At 36.6% G+C, this 16,721-nt stretch overlaps 1 protein-coding gene across 1 annotated transcript in view; it reads left to right on the plus strand.

The window, feature by feature from the left end:
• Nucleotides 1-16,332, plus strand: part of LOC104593430 (Cyclin/Brf1-like TBP-binding protein) — a 73,058-nt gene extending 56,726 nt beyond the window's left edge. The window contains exons 15-21 of the mRNA XM_010253262.3: nt 3,168-3,267; nt 3,385-3,509; nt 3,797-3,877; nt 4,312-4,449; nt 8,135-8,224; nt 8,574-8,627; nt 15,622-16,332. Of these exons, the coding sequence (XP_010251564.1) occupies nt 3,168-3,267; nt 3,385-3,509; nt 3,797-3,877; nt 4,312-4,449; nt 8,135-8,224; nt 8,574-8,627; nt 15,622-15,849 (816 nt within the window). The 3' untranslated portion in view covers nt 15,850-16,332. The remainder of the gene's footprint in view (nt 1-3,167; nt 3,268-3,384; nt 3,510-3,796; nt 3,878-4,311; nt 4,450-8,134; nt 8,225-8,573; nt 8,628-15,621) is intronic.
• Nucleotides 16,333-16,721: the final 389 nt, after the last annotated feature.

Here is a 16,721-nt window from a genome sequence, read left to right on the forward strand (position 1 = left end):
AGTCGGAAGGGGGGAAGTACCACTTATACACTTGTAGTTTGCAGATGACACAATCTTATTTTGTGAGGGTGGGGATATAAGATGGATCAGAAACCTAAAACTAATAATACAACTCTTTGAGCAGATGTCCAATCTTAAAGTGAACTTCGATAAGAGTTGTGTGGTGGGAGTGAATTTGGAGGAAAGGGAAGTAAGTGATTGTGCAGGTGTGTTAGGGTGCGCTATCTCGGAGTGGCCTATCACTTATTTGGGCCTCCCCCTAGGAGATAACCCCAGGAATGAAAGCTTTTGGAACCCGGTAGTAGAGACATTTGAGAAAAGGCTTGCTTCTTGGAGGAAAAATTATCTTTCTCTTGGGGGAAGAATCACCTTGATTAGGTCTACCCTTTCCAACCTTCCTATTTACTTCATGTCAGTGTTTAAGATTCCTACAAAGGTCTCAAATCGGATAGAAAAATTAATGAGGGATTTTTTATGGGAACCAGGAGTGGAGAAGAAAGACCATAGGGTGAGGTGGGAAGTGGTAAATAGGAACAAGAAGCTAGGGGGCTTGGGATTGGGAATATCAGGAAAAGGAACATGGCATTATTGGGGAAATGGTTGTGGAGATTCCCGTTGGAAAGGGACAAATTGTGGACGAAGATTGTGGCTAGCATACATGGGCTTGATGAGAATGACTGGGATCTTGGAATTTTGGCAAGGACTACTGCCGCATCCCCGTGGAAAGCCATTCATGATCTGCTTCCAGTTTTCTCCCCTTGGATCAGGTACGATCTGAACTCAGGTAATCGAATAAAATTCTGGGAGCAAATTTAGGTTGGGGACCTACCCTTGAAAGACCAATTTCCATCATTGTTTGCTTTGTCAGATTTGAAAAATGAACACATTTCCTCCTTCTCGGTTCCTTCTGATTCTTCTTCTGGGTTTGGGGTGTATGTCATCTTTGCTAACCATCATTGAAAATGTTTTCTTGAACCCTAGCAAGGGAGACACCAGAATCTGGACCCCTTCTTCATCCGGCTCTTTCTCTTGTGCTTCGTTTTTTGAGACATTAGTCCAACCTACTACACCGCTTGGTCTGTCATTCCCGGTTAAAGAGATTTGGAGCAAACCCATTCCTCCTCGGGTTGGTAGTTTTTGTTGGGAAATTTTCCTGGAAAGAGTTAACACAAATGACTTGCTTCAAAGAAAGATGCCCAACTGTTGTTTACTTCCCAATAGGTGTATTCTTTGCAAAGCTGATGGGGAAACGGGTTATCACATTATGGTTACTTGTCCAGTTACTAAGACTGTTTGGGAGTGGGTGTTTTCCCTCTTTGGGTATACTTGGAATCCCCTGGGAGTGTGCAATGCTTGTTCTCTCCTTTCTTTAGTTGGCCTAAGAGAAGGGGGAAGATTATGTGGAGAAGCATTAGGGCTGCAGTGTGCTGGTCAATATGGGAAGAAATAAATTCACGAATTTTTTCAGATAAGGAAAGAACCACAGAAAACCTAACAGATTTGATACTTTCAAGGGTTGCTCATTGGCTGAAATCAATGGAGATATTCTCTGAATTCTCTATGGCAGACGTGATGAGAAAATGGAAAGAGGTTGCTACTGCTGTTATGTATAAAAGGAACTGTAGTACCAGTTGGACCCCCCTCCCGCCAGATTCATAAAACTTTATTTTGATGGATGTAGTTTAAGGAATCCAGGGCCCTCTGGGATAGGGGGTGTTTTCAGGAATGAGGAGGGGTATATCATGTTCTCTGGGCCAATTGGAGAGGGTGACTCTCTTAGAGCCGAAATTCTGGCAGTTCTTGAAGGAATCCAAAGAGCAAGAGAATTAAGCATTAGATGCTTAGTGATTGAGGGGGACTCTAAGGTGGTGATTAGGTGGCTGAAAGGAGATATCAGTGGTTTGTGGAGCTACAGCAATGAGGAGAAAAAATTTAATTGGCTGTGTAAGGACTTAGAGGTGCAATATAGCTGGGTGAAGAGAAGTGCTAACTCAATGGCTGATGGATTAGCTAAGCAAGGGGTGGCTAAGGATTCTTTGTTTTGGGTACATTTTTAGTATTTTGTTGCCATTTTGATGTTGGGGAGTTAAGATAGTTTACCTCCCCTTTTTCTGTAATTAATCTTCACAACTATTATTCATTAATAAAGATTTCTGTTATCGATCAAAAAAAAAAAAAGGAGATTCTAAAGTTGTTGTGGGGTGGCTAACAAATCCAGGTTCAGTTATTTGGTGCTACAGGGACCTTTTGAGGAAAGTTAATTGGTTTTCAAGGAACATGACTGTTACTTCACAATGGGTGGGTAGAACAACTAATACCATTGCAGATGGGTTAGCTAAGCAAGGGGCATCAAGGGAACGATTATTTGGGGCAGTTCTGTAAATTTTTGTTTTCTAGTCTGATGTAATCCAATGTTGTTGTTTAGGAGAGGTACCAATTCGTGCCTCTCATTGGGTAGCCTGTATTGTCTTATCATCTTGATCTATCTTTAATAAAATCTTAATCATTTATCAAAAAAAAAAGTCCTAAAAAAATCCCGAGTGATGAGAGAAGAAAAGGACAAGTTTTTTGAGAAGAAAGAGGAAGACAAAGAAGAAAAGAAGGAAACATTACTAACATAGGTAGGGGAAGGGAAGTCCTCTCTGTGAATACCTCCTATGTGTGTGTTCTACTTTCATGATACATATTCTTCTCCTTCTCTCTTTCATTTACTTGTAAGAATGAAAGTAGTGGGAAAGAAACTATCTATGACCAGGTGCTTCTACTTGGTTGATTATGGTTCTTCTACCAAAACTGGTTAGGGGTTAAGTCATCTACAGCTTTATTCCCACAGGCTGATCATGGTTTCCTTCAAATGCACAGATGAAGAAAGGAGGGACAGAAAACATCTATGGTCAAATATTCAATTTGACTGGCTACAGTTTCCCTCTCATTTGCAAAGTTGAGATTTATGTTGTCTACAATTGGAGTTTTGTCTGATTGACCACGGCTTATTGTGAAGAAGAAAGACATTTGACTGCATGTTATTTAGAATGTTATAGGATGCTCTTTATAGCTTTCTAATTGCTTTTAGTGTCAATTCTGCTGCTTCTGTTACATGAACTTCTATATAACGTGAGCTTCTTTTGTATCTTATGTTACTTTCCTCTCTTTTTCTTCTTTGTTAGTTTGTGAAAGAAATAGATCCTTCATCGAAAGGCGTCACAGATGTGATTGACAAAAGAAAACTGGATTTTGGAGTGGATTTTGGAGAGTCTGCAAGTGCTGGTCAGTTGCATATTCTCAACCTCCCAATGATCATTTTTTTTTTATCGAAAAAGTTTTAGATCTGCCATTGAATGATGCCGATGCTAAAAATGCTGCTGGGAAAATGTCCTGTTTCAGGAGCTGCAGTTGGGCATCAGGTTGCTGATGAGACAGCTTGCAATCAACCCTCACATGCATGTGATGATATGGCTAACAAAGCTGGTGATGAATCTGAAAGCCTTTCTGATATAGATGACGTTGAGGTGTGCAACCTATTCTCATTGGTTAATCTTTATCTATACTATTAAATTTGATTCTTTTGAACCTTTTTGGTCCTTTTATTGCTTTTAGGCCCAGATCAATCCCTGATTTATTTTGTAAAATCCATGAAGCCCATATAGTTCACCTATCCTAAAAAATTGAAGAGTGCTCAACTCTCAACTCTAGGAAATTCATGTCTCGAAACTTTTCTGCGTTCTCATGTCTCTACAGTTTCATGCCTTTTCAGATAAGTTGGGTTATGACTTACAAAATATGAAAATTTGCATAGGTCAATGGATACCTTCATAATGAGGAGGAGAAGCGGTATAAAAAGATTATATGGGAAGAAATGAATAGGGAATATCTCGAGGTAATTGGAATTACTCTCTCATATATACTTGTAACTTTTGGGAATTAGAAGTCTAAGAGTGGGAACATGATCTGTGGCTTGTAGATGACAATTGATTTCTATAAACAGAACATCAGGACACACATTGCACATACGCATGAATGTTGTATCCTCTGAGCTATATCATGTAACATAACTCACAGATCATAACTCAGATTTACCTTATGAATTGGTTGGTTATGACCATTTTGTTAACTAGATACATTATATTCTTCCTTCTGTCTAAAAATAATGAAATAGATACTGTGGTTTTTACCCTATCATGTTCATTCCTTATCTCAGAGGTTTTTTTGGAACCCATTTGATAATTGATTCTCAAACCTGTCTGTTGGTCTAGTCTTAATTTCTTTAGTTAGTGCCTGGTAAACTGCTGGCTTAGCTGTAAACTTTAACAGGAACAAGCAGCTAAGGAAGCGGCAGCTGCTGCTGCTAAGAAAGCTTATGAGGCCAGCTTTCAAAATTGCTCAGTGGATTTGCTCGCTGCACAGGAACTTGCTGCTGCTGCTGCAGCAGCAGTGGCAAAATCAAAAAAGGTGCTTTTCTCTATGTCTTATCATGTTTATTTTTATTCTTATCATAGTATTTGATTGCTCATCATTTTGTTGTTGATGGTTTATATGAACTTACTGACAAAAGAAATGGATTATGCAAATGTGCTTTCAAAGAATATCACTTAAAAGGTTACTTGTGTGGGATGATAATTGTAATAAATAAATATGCTTCAAATTGCATTGTGTGAAAAACTAATCTTCATTATGATCTAGGCCTTGTCTCAACCATATAGGGTTGGCTACATGAATGCTATTCTACCATTCCATTATATTTAGTGCTATATTTTTGTTAAACTATGAGTCCTTAATTCAATTTTCACCATTTCAATCCATATCCTTTCTGGTCTGTCCCTAGCCTTTTCTAGCCTCTTCAATTTTTAACAGATCATTCTTCTTACTGGTGCTATAGATGGCCATCTCAGTGTGTGCCAAAACCTTCCTACTCTACTTATTTTATCACCTATTGGAGCTCACATAACAAAGCAAATGTGGCAACACTTTTTTTTCTTGAGCTTTGTTATGTTGTAGTGGTAGGTTATGTTATGAAGAATGCGCTGCTAGGGATAAAACATACCAAGCAGAATATTCAGAATCAGGAAACATATTAGTAAGGGTATTTCTGTGATTATGCCATTAGTTTTCATTTGAATAAAGAAAGGGAAATAGGTTGAGTGACCCAGTTCAGAAATTTACCCTAAACTCTTTCCTTCTTTGGCTCTTGGTATATTCTCTTCCTTTCATTCATTCAATGTAGAAGATAACTTCGTATTAGAACCCTCTAAAGAGGAATTAAGAAGGCTGATTCGCAGTGTTTTGCTGATATCATTTTTTTGGTAATAAAATTAAATTTATGGGTCATTTACTAAAACACCCCTGTAGTTTCATGGATTTACTAAAACCTACCCTATAGTTTGCATTGTACTAAAATGCCCCCCTATAATTTGCAATCGATTTACTTAATTGACCTTCCATTAGATGACAGTGAAAAATGGCTGTTTTGACCCTAATGTCCATTTGAATAAATAAATAAAAATGAGAATACCATTCTTGCCCCTAATAACGACATATCAACCACTCTATTTGGGTCTATTTGGTCAATTTTGTTTTCTATACCAAGAAGTGTTGCTGTATTAGGGGTACTTTTGGAATAAACAATCATGGCTCCATGTCCTTGAACATTTTCCACCCAGTTTAGGTGATCATTTTTACTATTTTGAGATGGAAAAACAAACACTTCTTAGTGAAAGGTCAATTAAGTAAATAGGTTGCAAACTATAGGGAGTGTTTTAGTAAAATTAAAACTATAGTGCGGGTTTAAGTAAATCCATGAAAATATAGGGGGTGTTCTTTTAAATGGCCCTAAATTTATTAATAAAACAAAAAAGAAAGTACAAGAAAGGTGACTAGAAGTCACCCAAGAGAAGAAGTGAGAACCTTAACCCACTATATGCTAAAGCTCCAAGACCAAGAAACTACACCAAGGCTACTTGACCTTAGAGTCAGGTGACTCCAATTGACCCGAGAAAACTCGAACACGATAAAGTTCTGCCCTTCCAACCCTACTTGACCTTACACCAAGGCTTAGTTTGGAAGGAGTACAAATACAAATATGTAGAGTGCGAAACCTTCAATTTTGTATTATTTTGTATGTATTTGCACTATACATATTTGTATTTGTACTATTTCCAAACTGTGCCCTAACAACAAAGAGACACTGAACCTCCAATCTGAAATCTCACAAATTTGCTCAATTATGCAGCAGTATTTAAAAGGTGCACCTGAGGCACGCCTAGGTGCACTGACGAGACGCATTTTAGGGTAGGTGCCTCGCCCAGGTCCTAGGCGCATGCTTGATGTCCCTTGCGCCCTAACACAGGCATGCATCTTTTGAAAAATTGGCGCTTTTACGCTTTTTTGCTTTTTTTGAACCTATCCGAGAACCCCCCTATTTCCCTAACATCAGCTCCCCCTTCTTCAAAATCCTGATTATCTTCCTCCTTTGAACATCCATTCGTGGGCATTTTATATTTCTCTTCCAATTCTGCTGACATCATCATGGCATTGGGTAACATCAGCATCTGTATGGGCACAAAGCTTGAACCAGATGGATCTCACATCTTAAAAATGAAGTATGAATTTGTTAGTTTTTAGAACAAAGGACCCTTAAAAGTAGTGAGAGTGCAATCACCTTTACAGCAGGAATTAGTAACACAGCATATTTTTAAATTTGGAATAAACATAAATCAATTTGTCATTTGGGTCATGAATCAAGCTGTCCAACCATCTAGTTGAATTGTTCATCTCACTGAACTGAAATTTACTAAAAAAAATACAAAAATAACAAATAACTTTTGATTCTCTTAAACCATCTTTGGCACCCGAATAAGCTTAAAACAGTAAATATTATTGATTATAACATTACACATGTATCTAAGGTAGGCTTGATCAAGTTACCATTTTAACATCCAACCAACCTAAAACCATTTGGCTACCGATTCCGTTTTTATGGTCTGGTCATCAGGTCTGGTCCAAGTTTGAGGACATTCATCAAGCAAGTTATTTTTATGGCAACCAGAAAATTTTACTCAACAAGCTTTGTGCTTTATCTTTGTCTTCTAAAGCCTGAAGGATCTTTTGATTTTTTGAACTTTCAAAGATCTTTTTAGAAGGCCCAACTAAACACCACCAAAGTTCTTTCCTTTCTCCTAAAATGCTGGGTTACCAAAAGTCGAGTATCAATTATGTGGATGATTCATTAGAAGATCTCATTGGTGAAAGAAACTTTGATGATGGGGAATTTTTGATAATCTAAAACATATGATTGGTCATTTGAACAATTTGAGAACGTTGGACCTTGAAGCTTGAATCTAAAAGGTTTATGGTTGTTAGTTGATTAGTAATTATTTTGTTGAATGATAAAAGCCTAGAATTTGTTACTTACAGACTAATATTTTATGGATACTTGTAAATTATTGCGTTCTATCTTAGTTTATAAAAAGTTCTTTTTATTACTTACAAGCTTTAATTATTCTTTTTTTTTTAATTTTTGAGGCTTACGTCTCACCTTTTTGAGCCAGTATGCATAAACTATGCCTTTAGCCTTTTTGAACCATGAAATGAGTATCCAATAAGTGTTCCCTGTTCCACAACCAACTAATCCGTAGAAAATTACATTACCTAAAACCCCTCAAATGACCCCGAGAATCTTCCACTTGGCTATAATATTTACAGTCCAAAAGTGCCCACATGGATTGTTCAGTCAGAAATTAACTGTGAGAGTGTAATCATATGCATGAATATTGTAGTTTATAGGGGTAAAGGAGCATCACTTTCCAGAACCTTCTTCATTTTCTTTTTCCCCTTTGTATTTTGTTGCCCGGGTAGTTTACAGTCTATGTTAAAATAGTGAAATCCTGAATACATCTCAACAAAGGTCTATCTGAGCTATAAAATTGTATGGTTTCTTGTTTAGTATTGGATTGAAACCTATGTATTTGCAGGCTAGTACCTCAAACTAGGTCCTTTAGAAAAACTAGACATTACTGAAATGACTTGTAATCGTAGGATTGACCTTGCATATTTTGGTTTTTACTTAATCATTTAATAGCCTGAACCATTGTCATCCTTCTATTTATTTGGTCTTGTTTTATGTGTTCCTCACATGCAGGAAAGGCAACAAAAACGAGCTGCAGAAGCAAGGAATGCACCCCCTGCAAAAACAGCTGCAGAAGCTACTCGTCAAATGTTGACTAAGAAGGTAGAACACAGAAAATTAACTGCTGAAGGTGTTGAAAGTATTTTGATAAATATAAGGAGCAGAGAAGTATTCACTATTTACAGGATTGGTGCTCCAATTTTTGCTTGGGCTCCATTTGAAAAGAGTGCAAATACAAATATGTATAATACAAATACAAGGTTTACAAATACCACACATAAGGTTTTGCTCTATACATATTTGTATTTGCACTCTTTCCAAACTGAGCTTAGTTGACCTTGTAAATCTTTTTTCGGTCATTTCTATTCTGATTTTTTCCTTGGCCTCTTGAAGCTTTGATTGCACTACATATTTTCCCCTATTTAAATGTATCAATGTGGTTTCTTTGCAGAGACTAAGCTCAAAGATCAATTATGATGTCTTGGAGAAGCTTTTTGATGACTCTGTAAGTTGGCCTTTCATCTGCATGTATTCTGCCTGTTTGTGTTTATATAGCTGACAAGTTACCTAAGCGAGTCAATCAAGGGAAGTTTCCCAGGCAAGCCCCTCCACGAAAACATTCTTTTCATGGAGGAATCCTATTGGCTATCCGTGCATCAGATAAGGGATCCATTCCCAAGCTATGATATGTCCAAAGCTTCAATTCCTTAATTAAAAACGAAGAATGGCTTATTTTAGCTATGTGACAAGTGGTGTTTAAGCTGAAATTTGCATTGTGAACTGAAGGATATGAGAGGAACATGTGGGCACTTTTGGGCCCTAAGTCAGATACTAGCGAAAGATTCCTGGGTCATGTAGGGGGTTGTAGGTAATATAGTTTTTTGTGGATTAGTTGATAATGGAGCAGGGTATACCTATTGGATGTTCATTTGAGGGTGTTGTGCCTTCTGAGACCATCCGCATATGGTTCTAAAGTACCCCCTTTGGAATTAGGATGGGTGTTTGCTGATAACATGCCACACCACATTACAGAACAGAAACACCTCATGGGGTGTGGTGTGGTTCAAACCATGCTGTTTCAACAACACAGTAGTGCCCAGTAGATTCAACCACACCATGCCTGGATAGTTGATGTAGGACCAGCACAGTTCTAGTCCTTAGAGAATGTTGAATGGTCTTGTGTGGTGGTTCAAACCATGCTGTTTCAGTGATTTAAAAGGTGCGCCTAGGCGCACAGGTGAGGTGCATTTCAGGGTAGGTGCCTCACCCTGGTCCTAGGCACAGCCCTTTCAAAAGGTGCACCCCTGGTGTGCCTCAGCCCAAGTGTGCGCCTTTTGAAAGGGTTGCGCCTAGGACCTAATGCATTAGCTACTTGAAGCAATAAAATATCTTCTTAAAAAGCAATAAAATGGTCCGCTTCGTGAACCCCCTATTTGGTAATGTTGTACATTCATTCATCCTAATAAAATATCTTCTTAAAAAGCAATAAAAACTATAAAATCATTATTTTTTGTGTGAGAACTAAGAATTTAAGACCTAACGTGGACTTGTTTGGGCTTGCCTTGAGGGGTGTGGCACAAAGGCAGTTCGTAGAATCAGGAATGTAATATGTTTTACATCACATTAGCTACTTGGAAGTAATGCAATTGAGAAAAAAAGAGATTGTGGGTTTTATATACTTGAAAATGTTTTATATATTTGATTTTATTTTTAAGTTCTCATTTGAATATGCTTTACATGTTATATTTATGTATTTTAATATTAGATAATAGGTTTTTTAAAATATTTATTTTAAAATTTAAGTTTATATTTTTATTAATACTATGTTTAATAATTTTTTTTGCATTTTTTTTTGATTTTTTTGACATTTTTTTAATTTTTAGCTTTTTTTTTTAATTTTTTGTGCCTTGCATAAAAAGGCGTGCGTGCCTTGCCTTGTGCCTTAGGCGCAAATTGACCCCCTGTGCCTTTTTTGCACCTTCTGCTTTTAAAACATTGTGTTGTTTCAACAATAACACAATAGGGCCCATTGGATTCAACCACACCATGCCTGGATAGTTGATGTAGGAACAACTCAGTTCTATTCAGTGTTTTAAAAGCGCAAGGTGCAAAAAAGGCGTAGGGGTCAATTTGCACTTGAGGCACAAGGTGAGGCGCACACCTTTTGAAGCAAGACACAAAAATACAAAAAAAAATGCTAAAAACAAAAAAAAAAATCGAAAAATTTTAAAACATGCCAAAATATTAAAAAAAACAAAAAATATTAAACATAATATAAAAAATATAAACTTAAATTTTGAAATAAATGTTTTAAAAAAACTATTATTTAATATTAAAATACATAAACATAAGATGTAAAGCATATTCAAATGAGAATTTAAAAATAAAATCAAACATATAAAACATTTTCAAGCATGTAAAAAATTCCTGATTCTACGAACCGCCTTTGTGCCACGCCCCTCGAGGCAAAGCTCAAACAAGTCCATGTTAGGTGTTAAATTCTTAGTTCTCACACAAAAAAAATAATGAATTTATAATTTTAATTGCTTTTTAAGAAAATATTTTATTAGGATGAGTGAATGAACAACATTAGCAAATAGGGGGTTCTCGGACTTGTTTGGGCTAATGTTGTTCATTCATTCATCCTGATAAAATATTTTCTTAAAAAGCAATTAAAATTATAAATTCATTATTTTTTGTGTGAGAACTAAGAATTTAACACATAGCATGAACTTGTTTGGGCTTGCCTTGAGGAGTGTGGCACGGGGTTCAAGGGCGGAGCCCCCGGTCCAGCTACTATGTTCAAGAAAAGCAAAAAAGCGTCAAATTTTCAATAGGTGCATGCCTGGGCTGAGGCACAAGGCGTATGCGCCTTTTGAAAGGGCTGCGCCTAGGACCTAGGTGAGGCACATACCCTAAAATGCGCCTTGCCTGTGCGCCTAGGTGTGTCCTTTAAATCACTGGTTCTAGTCCTTAGAGAATGTTGAATGATCTTCTTGATCAGAATTTTATGGCTGTAATGGCTTCTTGAAGGAATAAGAGAGAAAAATAAGGAGAGAAGGAAGAGAGAGTGCCTGGAATCACTCACAAGGCCAAGAATCACTCTAGGGCATGGGATCACTCACCATAGTTAGCATAAGCTTAAGAAAACTCAATATATTTCATTGCCTTTTGTATAAAACGTCCATACATATTTATAGATTTTGAACTCATAATAACCCTAGGAGTCAAACTGTTAGATTAATAATAGTCTTAGGAGTCAAACTGTTAGACTCAATAATCCTATTAGGACTCAAACTAGGCCTGTCATATCCTATATCAATTCAAAGAAGACTCAATAACTCTAATCCTACTTATGCAATGACTCTGAAATTTTAAACATAAACAAACTAAAAATAGACAAATTAAACCCTATCAATGGGCCCCAAAGAAATTTTCAAAATGACAAAAATACCCCTACTTTCCAAAAATACAGAAATACATAAAATTTCATAAAATTCCAATTTTGACTCTTCAGCTCCTGCATCTATAGTACAACATATTAAACACCCCATCTATAGTACCTCACTAACATGGTTGCGTAGGCTCTACCAAATGGACAGTGTGTGTTACACATTGGATTCCAAAAGATGGATTCTTGAGGGACAGTTAATATTTTCCTCTTTCTCGCTTATCGGACATACATTACTAGCTTATTTACTCATGAGTTTCACTTTGACTATGGGATGTTATTAACTGACAAACATAAATGTTTAGATTTCAAAGTGCATAGACGAACTTAATAGCATATATCTTTTTTTAGATACCGATAAAAAAAATCTCTTCTATTTCTTTTCTGTGGAGGTGAATCCATATATTTTCACCTTATCAAGTTAGACTCATAGACATGTGTTGGATTTAATTCTCATGTCCATGTCCATGTCCATGCAATGTTTAGAACCCGTTATGTGGTCAGCTACAGTAAGAATAAAATTTGAAGGAAAAAGAAACAAGAAAATGAAAATCTGCTAGCTAAGTCAAACTTGTTTGGATTAACAATAGCAGTATGAGATTATACACATCAACAGGATGTAACAGTAGGAGCTCTTTTCCTTGGAACGTAATTGGCTTGGTCCATATTTGTTGTCTAATGTTTTTAAACATGACACGGGAAGATGAAATATTGGGAGGGGGGTTATAATCATGATGGCGAAATATTAATTCTCTTCTCCAGGTGGACCATCCCATAGGCAATAGATATTCCTTTTATACCAAACTTCTTACCTTTAAGGGCCGAGACTGGATACTCATTTGGGATATGACAAACCAGAATTTGGAGGGGACAAAGGTGAGTCAGATAATTGCTTTTGTATCATTATCTGATTAGAAAGGTTAGGGAAGAAGATGATATGGTTGATTTGTATTAGAACCTGGCTGAAGATGGCTAAGCATTGAGAGTTGTTCTCCCTTGTATCAGGCATAATGATTTTTTTAAGTGTGCTAGCCATATTTGCCTAGCTCTTTTTTCTTTTTATAGGGCTGTCAACGGTCCGGGTCTGGTTCGGGACAGGTAGAAACGTTCCAAACCGACAGTACCGGAACCGAACCAGATCCGATCGGTTCTATTATTTCACAATCGGTACCAAACCAATGGGCCAATCGGAACAATCAGGTCTACCCTGATTGGACCCGATAAAATAAAAACCCATACTTAAGATGGTAAGACCTGTAGTTTTTGATAAAATATTCTATATTAATAAAAATCTATATTAATTAATTAATATTACTAATGAATACAGCAGCAGAAAAGGACTTACTTGATGCTAGTTTGATAAGAAAAGAACATTTTGTTCAATAACTTGTTATCAGAATATCAGTAGGATATTTGTCAAAAAAAAATCCCTGTTCTACTTGTATAATCTTGCTAAAAATAAATCTGTAAACAGCCTACAATCCTATATAATTTCAGTTTAACCTTACTAAAAACAAAAGAATAGCAATTAAATTGAAGATAATGGGAAAAAACTAAGCAAACCTGCATATATCGAGTGATCTTTAAATTAAACTGCCTCCTTATTCAAGAATTGAAATATCCAGTAATTAAGCTAGAACCCACTTACTAGCCGTCCATTTATCTGGTACTCCCAGTCCCAGGTTTACATGGGTGGCATTTAAACTATGATAAGCTTTTTTTCTTCTACCCCATCTTCTCTTTTTCTTTATCCATAGGTAGAGCTTGGTGTGTAGGAGACGGTGGTGACTGAGAATCAGTGAGGTCTGAGAATAGGTGAGACACAGAGACGGTGATGAGAAACTTTCTCAGAGAGAGAAAGTGACGAGTAGAACTTTATAAGCTACAAACGGCAAAAGCAAAACAAAAGGGTAAAGGCCAAAAGGTTTTGAGCTCGAGGGTTTTAGGTGTTAAAAGTAAAATTACATTTTTAGGCATACCTATAACTCTAAAACATGTATATATAATCGGTTTGGGTCTAGTCGGTTTGGGACAGTCAAAACCGGTCCCGAACCGGTATTAATCGGGACACATAAAATAAAACCAGAGCCAACCCATCGGAATGAATCATAGAACCGGAACCTATAAATACGGTTCGGGTCTATCGGGTAGACCCGACCCATTGACAGCCCTACCTTTTTATGTACTCTTTTACCCTTCTTGTTGATAAACCCCTTTGATCTGTTACTGATAAAAATATTAAAACAGAGAGGATGTACAATAATGTCATCGGTTCTGTCAGAAGTGTTTCCACAGAACACAAGGTCCAAGTTTTCATTCCACTTGGAACAATTCAAGACTGGAGGACATGGAAATGAAGTGGTTAAATGCAGGGTAAAGGTTGTTTTTACCAAGGTTTAAAATGTTGATGCAGTGGAAATGTCGGTCATCCAAATATATGAAACATGTCGGAAATGCTGTATGGAAATATTGTAAAAATTATAGACATGGTGGAAACATTTAAAAATATGCAAAATATAGAAAGATATTTTATGAAATGATAAAAAAAAGCATAGGCACACCTTTTTAAATTATTATCTTGTTGCAAATCATTAAATAGAGCTAAGAAACTAAGGTTATAGACAAAAGAATACGTTCAGAAGTTGCCCTATAAAATTTTAAGATTCAGAGCTTCATGATAAAATGAGTTAAGGCAATATTTTAACATATAGAAAATGTAAATGATTATAATAGATCAACAGATTAATCTATTACAGAAACAAAAAAACTAATTTTTAACTTCATGTTTGAAATGAATATTGAGCTAGCTCAAAGTGATAATCATGTAAGTTAGGCAGACAATAAAATTGTTAGTTAACATATTTACAATATTGTACCAACTTATGTTATAATACTATCTCTTGGACTACATATAGTACTGGTAGTGTTTATTGGGAAATATGTTGATTCCAATAAAATTTCATGTCGCTACCCATGGAAGTGGAAATGGAAATATGTTGTGGAAACTATTTGTTGTACACCACATAGTGCTGGTAGTGTTCATTGGGGAAATGTTGATTCCGGTAAAATTTCATATCACTACCCATGGAAATGGAAATATGTCGTGGAAATTTTAGGGAAATTAAGGACATTTTAAACCATGATTTTTACTTGTTTAGGAGAGTTAAATCGCATTCTTTGGATAAATTCCATCATTATCATGACATGTATGAAATTTGTTGTGCCATCAAAAGAGTTGTGCTTTGCACGAAACTGGATCATAATCTGAACCTTATATATGTCACAACACATCTTGGGTGGAGCATAATCTGCAATCTTGCTAACCCTTGGTCTGGAATTTCACTGCAAGGCTTATTTTGGAGCCCTGGAAAATAATGCTTACGAAGTCATTGTCATCCAAGCCTTATCCCAACTATATGGAATCAGCTATGTAAAACGTGTTTTGCCATTTTGCTCTGTTTAATGCCATATCCATTGTTAGATCATTGGCACTTAAATCATTTCTTACTACTACTACTACCAATGTAATGTGCTTTTTGGTCCACCTCTAGCCTCTTTAACTTGCAACAAATCACTTCTTGTGGGTGTGTTGATGGTCTTCTATGCACTTGACCTAACCATCTTAGTCTATTTTCTCTCATTTTATTACCTATTAGAGCTAGGTTCCTTCAAATAACAAAATAATGCTTAATTGCTCAAACATTTAGTTGCCAACATGATGTCGTATTTCTCAATGTGGATAATGGGAGCCCTGTTTACATTTACCAAAACACTCTTTGTAGCAGAACAAACATTTAGTTGCCAACATGATGTCCAAGTATTTCTCAATGTGGATAATGGGAGCCCTGTTTACATTTACCAAAACACTCTTTGTAGCAGAAGAATGGCTTGGATACAGTGAAGCAGATTATTCAATACAAACTTTACTTTTTTTAAATTAACTGGAACTCACTGAAATAGTGACTTTATTTTTTGCACAGATTTCTAGTTTGTTTTTGAACTCCTTTTTCTGAAAACACCTAAAAGGATTGATGTCTGCTCGTTACAGTCGACTCCTGAGAACAAGAAAAAACGCATGGAGTCAGATGATGCCATTAGGCAGGGCACTGACAAGAAATCAGGCAAGGAAGAAGTTGAACCGGATTGGAAGGACAACAATGATGAGCTGGGTCAAGAAGAGGAATATGAAGAGAATGGCAGTGCTTATGGCGACTTGTACTATGAAAATGAAGATGGATATGGTTACGATGAAGATTATGGTTATGATGACTATTGATGTGGCAGGTATACGAAAGAGGAGCCAGAGGTGTTCGAAGACCATTTCTTCGAGTAAAGCGATTTATTTCGACTAGCGCCCTGGTCCGACCATTAAACTATCTGTAATGGAGTAGAGGTATTGGTATTTTATTTCCCTGTGCTAAAAGGCCATTATTTGGTGGTAACGCAGCCAAAATTATTGCTAGATCTTGTAGCAATAAGTTTTACTAGGCTTTTTTTCAGTCGTTTATTTATTGTCATTTTATCCTTGCTGTGGCTGCTGTTGCTACTTTGAACAGCTTGTGAATACTATTATATCCAATAGGGCTGATATAGTTTCAATTTGACTAGTCTTGTAGATTGGTTCGGTGGGATATGATCTGTTTATTGGGCTTGAGGCCTATGCTACCCAGGCCTCAAAATGTTACTGTTGTGTACCATGTACTTATATGAGAAAATCAACAGTAAAGGTATCCAGTTTCAGTAGCAAGGTTCAATTCAATATTGAGAGGTCCAAGGGAATCTGATGTAATCCATCCGAATTATTACTGATAAAAGGTTAAAGATAGTCTTTCATTATTCTTTCACGATTCTGTACCCGTGTTCATATTTCATACTCATTCTGTGCAGCCGCACGCAGCACGCTAAAGATCTTCTGAACACTTAAAGGCTTCAAGCTAATGGTGATTCCTAATCCTATTCCTTTCCCCTTATTTTTGTGAGCGCTGGTAAATTATTCTCCCCCTTATTGAAGAGTGAAGCAGGTACAAGTGTCACGAAAATGGGAATTCAACATTCGTATGGACTTTTGTCTTTAACATATTGAGTTGAAATCTGACAAGTAAAGCAAATTACTGGTTTACTGGTCAATGCCCATTCACTGAACTAATG

This window comes from Nelumbo nucifera, chromosome 7 (genome assembly GCF_055504915.1).
Source record: "Nelumbo nucifera cultivar China Antique chromosome 7, China Antique-T2T, whole genome shotgun sequence".
Lineage (NCBI taxonomy): Eukaryota > Viridiplantae > Streptophyta > Magnoliopsida > Proteales > Nelumbonaceae > Nelumbo > Nelumbo nucifera.